This window comes from Sus scrofa, chromosome 14, assembly GCF_054392235.1.
Source record: "Sus scrofa isolate SSC_HxYL_T2T_F1_AM1 chromosome 14, Sscrofa_HxYL_maternal_Yorkshire_Landrace_v2.0, whole genome shotgun sequence".
Lineage (NCBI taxonomy): Eukaryota > Metazoa > Chordata > Mammalia > Artiodactyla > Suidae > Sus > Sus scrofa.
In genome coordinates, this window is record NC_139396.1 from 163939507 (window position 1) to 163952075 (window position 12569).

Below are 12569 nucleotides of genomic sequence, written 5' to 3' on the forward strand. Positions count from 1 at the left end.
GCCGGGCAGCTCCGGGGAAGGTCTGTGTGTGAAAGGCCACAGCGGAAACCCGGACACCCCGCGTCCACTGCTCGGCCCCGGGAGCCCTGCGGGTTGAGGCTGCCCCGGGGGGCAGCCAGGCCTGCACACAAGCCCCCCAGAGCGGCGGACTCTACGCAGCAGGAGCAGCCACTCCAACCCCTGGTTAGCATTCCTCGAGGCTCATCTTTTCGTGGGAATGTAGGCGGGAAAAGCCAGTTTTATGTAGACTGATGCGAAGGGAAGTTTCAGCTTCAAAACAAATCGAAACCCCAAAACAACATGGGCCGGAGGTCAACGAACTCAGGAGGGCGTGGAAGCCTCCCTGGGGTTTGTGGCCCCTGCAGTCCTGCTGGGGTCTGTCAGCGACCCCGTCACTCACGGCAAAGGACCTGGCCACATGTGTGTGGCCCTGTCTCCCCGAAGCCTGAGGAGAAGGTCCTGTTCCCGGGGCTCCCTGGGCCTGGGGCTGGGGTCCCCGGCCCCGCCATGTTCTGGAATCCTAGGGACTCTGCGGGTGCAGACTTTTGAGATGCACAGAGACACTCTCACGTGTGGCTCCCGCGTCGAGCCCTTTCTTGGCCTCTGGCTGAGCCGCTAGGATGAGGGTGTCCTGGTGAGGCCTGGACACAGACGTCTCACGACCGGCCCCTCGGAACCCAGGGTTTTGGTGCTCAGAACTGACTATGGAGGCCACTGCCCATGCGTGTGAAAAATTAAACGAACGCACGAATTTCCTCACCTTTAGGGCCTCCTCCCGCGGATACCTCGGCTTGTTCAGTCCAGAACTGAGCACACATGGTGTCGCCGAGCGCAAACCCGGGTGGCACGGCTTCAGTGAGCAGGCGTTTCCATCAACCCCGGTGAAGAGCGCCCAGCCCGGCCCGGCCTTGCGGACCCCGGGGAGAGCCTGACCTTGAAGCCCGCTGCACCACCCGCGTGACTGGGAGGAAGGCTCGAGCCCACACAGCCCCGCACCGTCAGAGAGGAGCTGTGGGTCCCCGACGCCGTGTTTAAAAGAGAAGGATTTATTTGCTTCTGAAACCTACAGGCTACATTCTCCTCCTGTGAGTGGGGGTGTGAAGGCAGAGGCAGCCAGTTCCTACTGGTCTTTGAAGTTGGCCTTCCTCTTCTCCACGAACGCGGTCATGCCTTCCTTCCGGTCTTCCTGGGGGAGAAGGAGAAAGCAGAGATGCCCGGTCACCTTCCTCCTGAGTCAAGGTGCAAGGCTCTGCCTGGGCGGGGGTTTGCTCGCTGCCTGCAGGGCTCCCCCCTGCCCCGGGCCGTCCACACTCACAGGGCTCTGCGGCGGGATCAGCTCAAAGACTGGGAACCGTGTGGATTCCCTGACCCATTAGGGCCGGCCTGGGGCCGGGTATCTTTATCACAAACTCAGCCGCCCTGCCCTGGTGAGGGTCATTCAGGAACCATAAATCTGCAAGTCCAATCGACTCTCATCTCCGGAGAAGCTCAGAGGCATGATCCCGGGCCACGCACCAAAGCACCTACTCGGCTAGTCCTCATCTGGGTCAGGACGTGAGACCGAGAGTCCAGGCCCTACCTCTGCACCCTCCTCCGCGCGCGCACCTCCTCAAGAGCCAAAGCCATTTTCTTTCCTTTTCTTTTTCTCCTTTTAGGGCCCAACCCACAGCACAGGGAGGTTCCCAGGCTAGGGGTCCAGTTGGAGCTACAGCTGCCGGCCTGCCCCACAGCTCATGGCAACGCTGGATCCTTAACCCACTGAGCGAGGCCAGGGATCGAACCCGCAACCTCATGGTTCCTAGTCGGATTCGTTTCTGCTGCGCTATGACGAGAGCTCCCAAAGCCGTTTCCAATCTTTCTTTTACAACATACCCAGAGATGACTTTCTGATAGATGAATTTTAATGCCTATTAAAAGAATGACTTCCTCTATGTTACTGGCAGATATCCTAGAAGATACAACTCCACGGCTCCCGCTGATAGCATTAGGATACGCTTGAGCCCCGTGCCAAGAGCCTGGAAGTATCTAGGAAAGTTACCGGATTGCATTTTTTTTTTTTTTTTAATGTGACTGCATTTTTATTTTACTTTATTTATTTTTGGCCACACCCAAAGCATAAGAAAGTTCCGGGGCCAGGGATTGAACCCGAGCCACAGCAGTAACCCCAGCCACCGCAGTGACAATACTGAATCCTTAACCTGCTGCAGCAAGAGAACTCCTGGGATTGCATTTTAAACAAAGGAGCTTGTTGGAAGTGCTCCTGGGGTGCCATGGGTTAAGGAATCAGCGCTGTCACTGCTGTGGTGCAGGTTTGATCCCCGGCCTGGGAATTGCCACGTGCCGTGGCCAAAAACATATATAAATATATATATTTTTCTTATATAGATGTATATATATGTTTTATATAGATGTATATGTTATATATGTATATATGAGGTTGCTGTTTTAGGATGCAATTCCTAAGGTCTTTTATAATAGTAGATAACCCTGTAAAATTTTCTATACTTCTGAATTTCCATACACTGTACTTATTTGCAAAAATCATTCCTCAGTGACAGAACACATCTGATCCAGCTACACGAAAAGCTGACAGTTCTGAGCAGCGGTATTTAGCGATCAAATCTACAGGGAAGTTGCAGGAGCTTCTGGGGCTGAAGAGCGTGTCTCCATCTGAACAAGGCTTTTACTCACAGTGGCAAACGTTGAATAGAAGAGTTTCTTCTCTAACTTAAGTCCCTCTGCTAATGACGTTTCAAAAGCTGAAAGAGAAAACCCTGACGTGAGAAGCGGAGATGCCAGACGTGGGAAGGTAGAACTTTTTTGTTTTACAGGCAGGAAACACCCCTGGGAGACCGATGGGGACTTTGACTTCATCATGATTGCCTCTTCTTCTTTTTTTTTTTTTTTTTTGAATTTTAGGGCCGTACCCACAGCATATGGAAGTTCTCAGGCCAGGGGTCCAATCAGAGCTACGGCTGCTGGGTTACACCACAGCCACAACAATGCCGGATCCTTAACCTGCTGTACGAGACCAGGGGTAGAACCCGTGTCCTCATGGATGCTAGTTGAATTCATTTCTGTTGCACCAAGATGGGAACCCCCATGATATTTTTTTCTGGCCGTGCCTACAGCGTGCAGAAGTTATGGGGCCAGGGATTGAACCTGAGCCACAGTGTCAACCTGAGCCATAGCAGTGACGATGCCAGATCCTTAAACTTCTGAGCCACCAGGGAACTCTCACGTCACCATGATTTAAAACAGCCTCCTGGGAGTTCCCTGGTGGCTCAGCCATTTAAGGACCTGGCATTGCTGCTGCTGTGGTGCAGGTTTGATCCCTGCCCTGGGAACTTCCGCCTGCCACAAGCGTGGTCAAAAACAGGAGTTCCTGTCGTGGCGCAGGGGTTAACGAATCCGACTAGGAACCAAGAGGTTGCGGGTTCGGTCCCTGCCCTCGCTCAGCGGGTTAAGGATCCGGCATTGCCACGAGCTGTGGTGGAGGTTGCAGACGCGGCTCGGATCCCGCGTTGCTGTGGCTCTGGCGTAGGCTGGTGGCCACAGCTCCAATTAGACCCCTAGCCTGGGAACCTCCATATGCCGCAGGAGCAGCCTAAGAAATGGCAAAAAGACAAAAAAAAAAAAAAAAAAAAAAAGTCAAAACAGCCTCCCTTCTCAAATGCTCCAGCCCAGCTGAGAGGCGTGGTGACCCCACATGAAGATGGGACGGCAGACGCTATCCAGTCACGGGAGGGTCTGAGGGAGCCCACAGAATTGTAGTCAAAAAGCATGACGAGGAGCTAAGGTCAAAAGCCAGGAAATGGAAGCCTGTGTAGATCAGAGCGCGTCCCGGGCCCTTTCTGGGGCACAGGTGACACAACCCTGAGGCTCGTGGACACGTTTCCGTGGCAAGCACCAGCTGGGCAGCCCGCGCTGAGCAGCGACAGGTGCCCCCGGCCTTGCACCACGTCCCCTTCTGCGCTCTACACACTCGTGTTTGTGCCAGGGCCCAGGGCTGGCGGGGGGAGGTTCTCGACCAGCAACCCTGGGCACGGGACCGCTCAGGGACAGGGACCGCTCACTGAGATGCGAACCCTCGGACGATTCTGAGGAGGGGGCGCTGATGGCGGAGCTGCCGGCTGAGAGGAGCAGCTTCAGCTTGCTCAGCCCTGGCTCCTGCAGGGCTGCCAGGCCCCTGGGCTCTCCCTGCACGCCAGGGCTGCCCACCAGCGGCCTGTCCCCCGGGCCGGCCCTGTCCCCGGGTTTGCCTCCAAGGGGAGCAAGCAGAAACCCGAGCTCCGCAAAGAGGCCAAATCGAAACACTGAGAAGCCCAACAATTCTGGTGCCGGCGGCGGCGAGGCCTCATGGAGAGCCGGGTGGTGGGTGCTCACAAGCAGCCCCGTGCGACCCCAGCGCTCCTCCGGGCGCAGTCCCTACCTGCGTTCACTGACTCCTTGGCCATTGCTGTGACAATCTTAGAGTAGCTGGCAATTTTTTCTGCACACTGGATGGCTTCTTCGACCAGAGTCTCGACAGGAAAAATTTTGCTAACAAGACCTGAAACACAAAGAGGTAAAAAAGGATCCGGAGAAACAGCTGGTTCTCTCTCCAGGTCACGGCGAGTCCTCCAGGGGCTGACGAGGCTGCAGACACAGGGAAGGGTCCACAGCGTCCCCTGGGGCTGCCGCCCTGGGCTCCCACTGTCACAGGTCACCGAAGGCAGGGAGAGGGTGCGCCTGCGGAGGGGCTCAGAGACCCCCCCATTGCTCACGCTGGCCCCGGGAAGCCGAACGGTTTCATTATGACTCTCCAGCCTGTGTGCGTGGGTCAGTCACTCCCTTGCACGTGGATAAAAGACAACGCTGGTGAGTCCCCTGCGCCCCCAGGACCCCGGAAGGCTCTGTGCTGACTGCCCGCCGCAGCCTCTGGCACAGCGCCCGCTCCGCTCAGCACCCCGAGGGCAGCTCACGGACGGCCCCGCTCATACCTGCTTGTTTCGCCTCCTGGGCTGAGATCCGGTCACCAGTAAGGACCATCTCCATGGTCAGTGACTTTCCCACGGCGCGGGTCAGCCGCTGGGTGCCCCCTGTACCTGCAGGCCAGAGGGCTGCTGGTCATGGCGGGCTCTGCAGCCAGCGCAAGCCAAGAGCCCAGATGTGGTGCTGGCAAGACCCGAGGGGCCGAAGCTGGGCCCCTTGGTCAGGGCAGGTGGGCAGAACCAGGGCGTGGGGAAGTGGGGGGAGCCCTGAGAAACCTCAGGGGAGGCTCCGGGCCACACTCGGGCCCCCATGCCCGCTGCCCTGGGTGCCCTGTGTCAGCACCGCGCAGGAGGGAGGAGACTCTGGACAGATGCGTGGAGCTCAGACGGTGACCCAAGCCCACCCAGAGGGCAGCTGGGGGCGGCCTGCGATCCCTGCTTGCTCCGCTCGAGGTGTGCAGGGGGCTCCCGCCTCCCGGGCCTCTGGAAGAGCCCATCTCTCTCAGGGCTCTGCGGGTGCCCAGCCCTGCGAGGACCTTTGCCCCATGGCCCCTCTCGCCCTCCCACTCAATCCACACCCTCTGGCTGGAAAGAGGGCGGGCCCTGTCATCTGCTCTCGGTGACTCCCAGGGCCCCAGAACGAGCCAAAGGGACCACTTGAGGCAGACACCCACCATCCAGCAGACCCGGCTGCTGCCTCAACACAGGGGGACCTCGGGCCCTGGGACGGAACGAACCTGGGGGTCAGGGAGCTCGCATGGGCTTCCCTCACCCTCAGCTGACCCGACACCCTCTCCTGACCCCACAGCGGCCCCTGTCTGGCCCGACTGGCTCCGGAGATGCCCTGGGCTCCAGGTCTACGCACGGGACACCCATGTCAGGAGGACCGAGGGCCAGAGGCGTCACTGCTGGCCACTGCCCAACAGTCACCCTGCCCATGGGGCACCTGCTTCCCTGCTCTGAACCCTGGCTCCTGCTCTGGCCACTGAAACGTGAGCTCTCAGTGCCATGGTCACCGCGTTCTCGCCTTCAAGCTGCTGACCGACGAGGATCCACCACAGACGCGGCTCAGGAGTGAGACTCAGTGTGGCTGTCAGCCACGGTGTGACGGGCCTTTCCTGGCAGTTGGACCCAAGGCCCGGCCATCACAGAGGAGCCGGAAAGCTCTGAGGCCACGGGCCCCTCTCAGGGCTGCCGTGCCCCTGCGGGCTCCGTGTGCCGACGGGCAGCCACCGTCCAGGCTCACACAACAGCCCCACGTGCTTCTGTGCGTCACTGGAACAGCCCACATGTGCCCAAGACGCGGGCAGGTTTCAGACAACAACTTGAAACGCTTCTGCTACCGTCGCGGCTCTTTACCTGGGATGGTTCCCAGCAGGATTTCCGGCTGCCCAAACTGGGCCTTCTCTCCAGCATAAATGATGTCACACATCATAGCGAGTTCACAGCCGCCCCCAAGCTGTAAAACAACATGCAGCAGCACAAGGGGAGCCCCGTCGACCCCCCTCTATTTGCTTATTTAAAGTTTCTACTAAGATGAAACTCAGTCTGGGCACAGCAAGGAGTAACACAGGGGAGCAAAGGGAGTTAACTGTTCCCGTCCGTTACCTACACAGTGGATGCTGGCAAACTGTAAAGGGCCAGACGGCACATGCTATTGGCTTTGCAGGTCCTACAGCACCTGCTGTGGCCACTCCATCCGCTGTGGGAGCTCCAAGGCAGCCACAGAGAGGAGGAGAAGTGGCGGGCACACTGTCCAATAACCACTGCCTGCTGATGTCTCGGAGCTTTACTGAGGAACCCTTAGCCGAGTCCCTTCCTCCCTTCTCTACAGGCTGCAGCCAGCCTCAGGGCCTCTGGTCCAGGTGCCCGCAGGACACCCTGACGTGCCAAGTGTAGAGCTGCCAATGGTAGCAAAAGATGTCAGGTGACAGGACAGCACAGGCTGGAAGGCCACCAGAACTGCACAGAGAGCAAACACGTGTGCCCTTAACCTGGCAGAGGGAAGGACACTCCCAGGCAGTTCCAGGGGCCGCTAAGGACGGGGGGGGGCTTTACCGACAAGGGAATCCATCCGAAGGCCCACAGCTGAGCGCCTGCTGACAGAGCTATAACGCCCCTGGACATTCCTGCCTCTTTGGCATCGCTCGGCAGCAAAGGCCCACGAGCATGGGATAAGATGAGGCCTCCCCTAAGCAAAACTCAGTGCTATTGCACACACACAGGTCCAACTCCTTTGGGTGTCCTGACGCAAGGAGGAGGCGCACACTCACGGCGTAGCCATTGACAGCAGCTATGACCGGCTTCCTGACCCGGGAGAGGTGGTCCCAGTGGCTCAAGAACCCACCGGAGTAGCAGTCCTGGAAGGTCTGGTTCTGCATTTCCTTGATGTCGGCTCCAGCTGGGGCAGAAATGAGGTCCCGGTTACCAGAGCAGAGGCCCCACACCAACAGGTGGCTATGGAGCGTCCCCTGCAGGTTTAGGCCCTGGGGGCTGCAGGCAATGGCCACGTGGACCACAGCTGGGCGGCGGTGGAGCACCACACCACCACACGAGGGGATGCAGAGGGGTGTGGATGGGAAACAGCGCAGGGAGAAGGCGGGGCTCCCTCAACAGTCGCGCGCACACGAGACCTGATGCCTCTGAACACACAGAGCGCCACGCATCAGAGTAGCCTCTCCAGGCAGCTCCGGGTTCCGTCCCGTGCTATGCAACTTTCCTGATGCGTTCACAGATCTCTAGGTCCGCTACCACGCCACGGTGTGATCGTGCACCTGGCTGGCCTGTCACCACGCTGCCCACCTCACCTGCAAAGGCCTTCTCCCCGCCTGTGAGGACGATGGCGCCCACGGCTGGGTCCTCCTCGAAGGCCTGCAGTGCCTGGTTGAGCTCCAAGATCAGGCCCTTGCAGAGGGCGTTGAGTGCTTTGGGGCGGTTCAGCTGGATCAGCCCCACATTGCTGCTCTTCCCCTTCTTTGCGACGACGATGTGCTCAAAGTGTGCGCCTGGGGACGGGGACCACAAGGGATTGCCACTCACAGGGGCAGCAGACTGGGGGATGCACCCACGAGTGCGCAGAGTGGCCCGACAGGACCCCGGAGGGCCCCTGCTCAGCTCGCAGCTGCGCAGGCGGCTTCTGTAGTGCTCTCTGCTTCCAGAGATGTTGGAACATTGCCTTCAGTTAAAAAGTAACAGCAATGAACAGCAGCCTTCCCTCTCCTGAACGCCTGGGTCAGCACCTCCCCGAACCTGCGCTAGACAAGACAGCCTGCGATTCTGCAAATCTGGGATAAGGAAACTCCTTCTTTCTTTCTTTCTTTCGGTCTATTTTTTTGCCTTTTCTAGGGCCGCACCCGTGGCATATGGAGATTCCGAGGCTAGGGGTCTAATGGGAGCTGTAGCCACCGGCCTACACCACAGCCACAGCAACGCGGGATCCTTAACCCACTGAGCGAGGCCAGGGATCAAACCCGCAACCTCATGGTTCCTAGTTGGATTCGTTCACCACTGTGCCAGGATGGGAACTCCAGGAAACTCCTTTCAACAAAGGTCCACTAGGTGCGGGGAATGAAGCTGCACACTGCACGCTTCCAGCCTTGCGGGGAGGCCCCCCTGGGTGGGGGGAATCGGGGGGGAGGCACACACAGGCAAAGGCAACTGCGGAGGCCCACAGGGGCTGCTCGCCCAGACAAGAAGGTTAACCAAGGTGGTTTGCTTTCTTGAACAGTGAAAGAGGGAGGCAGTACCCATCCCACTGGCTTGTTGGGGAATAACTGAAATCGGACATGTAAAGGCAGCACGACTGTCACATACAAGCCCGGGAAACAACTGCTAATCACAGGCTAGGATGCAGCAGCAGGTGGCCAAAGAGAACTTAAAACCAACACTTGTTAGTTAGGTTGTCAGCGGACCAAAAGTGAAGGAAGAGGCGGCGGGAATTCTTCCCCAGCTCAGCGACGTGGGCAAGAGTTGCCGCGGGGAACTGGGCAGAGGTGCTCGGCAGAGAGGAGGAGGGGCGCGCGGCGGGGGGGGAGGGGCCGAATCCGAAGGCCAGAGCCCAGGAGAAAGCCTGGACCTGGGGAGGCCCGGGCAGGAGGCACAGCGGGACAGCACGAGCTTCCCCTTCCTACTCCAGAGGCGCTAAGCGCACCTTCTCTTAAAGTCTGAGGAATTTCACAACCAACAGCCAAACGCTGAAATGGTCAGAGGTCTGAGCTCTCGGTCCCTGGTCTCTGGAGTTGAGGCGCTAGTGACCCCAGGGCTCCGCCAGCTCGGGCAGCAGGTGCCGGGAGGGGTTGCGAGGCTGGCCGGGTCCCCTGCAGGGGCGGGGTCCCGCCTAGCGGCGCGCCCAGGCTGAGGCCCGGGGGTCCCGGGCGCTGCCGAGGGACCCCCGCCGCGGGTCCGCCCCCGCCCCCGCCCCCGCCCCCGCACTCACTCGAGGCCAAGGAGCGCAGCGCGGGGCAGCCGGGCCAGGCGCGCAGCGGGGCGCGGACGCGTGGCAGCAAGGCGCGCAGGGTCGCCATGGCGCTCCCGGGACGAGGGGCCCCACTGCCGGAAGCCAGCCCAGCGGAGCCACCGCCCAGCGGAGCCGCCCCCCGGCTGCGCCAGTCAGGGCCCGCCCCGCCCACTGCGGGCATCGCGCGACCAGGCGGCGGAAGGGGCGGGGCCGCGGTCGGGGGCGGAAGGAGGCGGGGAGCGCTCAGGTTCCGGCGGGGCGGGAGGAGGGGCAAGGGGTGGGGACGGGGCGGGGCGGGAGGAGGGGCAAGGGGTGGGGCCGGGGCCGAGCGGCGGCCGCAGGGGGGGCGGCTCCGGCGCCGGTCGGTGCCCGCGTCCCTGTCCCCCGGTCCGCGCCGCCTTTAGCGGACCCCGCTCGGTGGCGTCCTTCCAGCAGCCCGAAGACCTGAGAGCAGACCCGCCAGGGCCGGCCGAGCCGTGGGGGTGGGGTCGGAAGCACGCGTGGGCTGCGCGCCGCGTGCGCGAACCTGGAGGGCCGCCCGCGCACACCGGCCCAGGACACACCGGGCGGTGAAATCAGGCCTCCGGGCGACGTTCAGGTGTAATTCGGGGCGGAAAGCCAGAGCAACCCGGAGAGGTCTCTGAGCCGTGCGGTCCTTGAGTTAGGGGATTCTCGTTTGTGTTTTAAAGGGGAGGACAAAGATGCAGTTAATCATCGTTTTGAGCCGTTTCTGTCGGGCTGTCTCTGGTTTTCGGTCTCAGGCCACGTGGTCCATGGCTTGGCGGGCTGGTCGCTCGGCCTGCCCTGGAGAAGCAACCTGAGCTTGTGTGTTGATGTCTGCAGAGGCAGTGATGGTTTGCTGAGGATGTCACCCGCAACCGCGACTTTAGTTGTCTGACTTTGATTGCTATTCAGTTGGCGCAGGACTGAGGTCGGGAGACAAGAAAGAGAAGAAAGTTTTGGGTAGAGAGATTCGTCAGAAGCTCAGTAGGGAAACTAGGTTTTAGGGGGCCTTGGTTTCAATAGTTTTCAATATTGAAAATGTGTATCAGACCCTGAGTCCTTGTGTTTGGAAGGAAAAGCCTTTTAGCCTCCCAGCCTCCCCTCAGTCTCAAAAGTTAATGATTAGAGTTAATGATTAGGAAATTTTGTTATAGCTAAAAAAAACAAAGCAGTCTCCATCATGTCATGCTCTGCCTTGGCCACCAGCTGGACTTTGTTTCCTTTCTCCTTAGAGTTCTAGGCACCTAGTGTCCAGCTTCCCCAAATGACCTCTTCCTTGCTAGTCGCGTGCTTTTACTCTTGGTTACCACATAGGCAGAGTTAGGGTGCACCTAGTGTTTGCGTTTGTACATGGAACACTTGCTAATACACCTTCCCTGTAAGCAGTCTTCATTCAAGAGAAAAGGTTCAGGCATAATAACCCCCAAAGACAACCAGAAACCATCACTGGACCAACTGACACAGGCCTCAACAACTCTGAAATGACCTGTGGAGGGAAAATAATGTACACACCTTAATCAGTAATCCTGTCTTTCAGAATAAACCTATAAGACCCCTTGCTGTCCCCTCTCAAGGCAGGACACAGTTTTAAGGTGTTAGCCTACTGTGGCCTCCTTTGCCTGGCAAAGCAATAAAGCTGTTCTTTCTGTTTCACCTAAAACTCTGTCTCTGAGACTTAATTGGCGCCATGTACAGAGGCCGAGTTTTGGCTCCAGTGTCAAAGATTATATTGCTTTGCAGCACAGAAAGAATTAGGGGCAGAGGTAAGTGCTTAGATAAGGAAAAGCAAGTTATTAGCAAAATGCTTCCTTTTAGAGACATCCTGTAACTGGTTTTCCATTGCTGTTCATTGTTTCACGGGCGTGGCAACCACCGCTGTTTCTCTTCCTGTCCCATTTCCCCTCCGGAGGTGTGCACGCGGTATTGTTCACGGATGCTGCAAGAGCAGAGACATTTTGCGACATTGAACAATTCATATCACGCCGAGATTTATGTATTTATAGGTCTCGTCATAACACATCTGACTTGTGATACTTATTCTTTAGATTATTTTGATTTATAAATTTAAGTGGTTAGACATATCAGTAGTCTCCATTTCTGTTCTTGCCCAAGTTCTGCAAATTTGAGGGTGGAAATAAAAGATCACCTACCAATGAAAAGCACAACATAGATGCAAGTAAATAATAAAATCCAGAAAAGAATCAGAGAGAATGGATGTGTGTGTGTGTATGACTGGGTCACTTTGCTGCACAGCAGAAATTATCACAACCCAGTAAATCAACTATGCTTCAGTAAAACTTTATTTTTTTAAATTTTACTTAATTTCTTACAGAATAAAATACGTATATTTAAACACAATTACATTCACACAGATTACTATATCATGGATCTTAAGAAACAGATTAAGGAGTTCCCGCTGCGGCTCAGTGGTTAACAAATCTGACTGGGAACCATGAGGTTGCAGGTTCGATCCCTGGCCTTGCTCAGTGGGTTAAGGATCCTGCATTGCCCTGAGCTGTGGTGTAGGTCGCAGACAACAGCTTGGATCTTGTGTTGCTGTGGCTTTGGCGTAGGCCGGCGGCTACAGCTCCAATTCGACCCCGAGCCTGGGAACCTCCATGTGCCGAAGAAGTGGCCCTAGAAAAGGCAAAAGGACAGAAAAAAAAAAAAAAAAGAAACAGATTAAGTGACTCCCTCTGGAGAAGTGGAATGGAAAATATGCTGAGACAAATAGGAAATTTATTCTGTACTTTATCCCATTTTGCATGGCTTTCATCTTTACTATTTAGTATTGTCTATTACATTTCAATTTTTCTTTAAAAATTAGCATTATATTAAAATCGTGTATATTATGCAGCTAAAATTTATAAAGAAGAAAGCCTTATATACACCATTAAACATTTTATATAGCACAATAAAAAGAATAACTGGGAAGAATAACAAAAATTATACACCCTCTGAAAATAAGTAAAATATAAAATGCATAAATTGGTTAAAAACAGTGTAACTATATAAATATGTCCTCACAATTGGTTACGTCTTATTGATTCTTCAATATAGGCATTACACCATTCTAGGGGATGTGATAGTCAAGACATTATAGACCTTACATTGTACCATGGAGAGAAATGGTTATT

At 56.6% G+C, this 12569-nt stretch overlaps 1 protein-coding gene across 1 annotated transcript; it reads right to left on the reverse strand.

The window, feature by feature from the left end:
• Positions 1-1025: 1025 nt before the first annotated feature.
• Positions 1026-9582, reverse strand: ECHS1 (enoyl-CoA hydratase, short chain 1). Its single transcript, NM_001190175.1, has 8 exons — positions 9409-9582; positions 7781-7978; positions 7247-7374; positions 6333-6432; positions 4983-5087; positions 4433-4552; positions 2692-2759; positions 1026-1186 (listed from the first exon to the last, which is right to left on the reverse strand). Exons 1-8 carry the CDS (start codon positions 9494-9496, stop codon positions 1121-1123), a joined length of 873 nt encoding a protein of 290 aa, NP_001177104.1. The 5' UTR covers positions 9497-9582; the 3' UTR covers positions 1026-1120.
• Positions 9583-12569: the final 2987 nt, after the last annotated feature.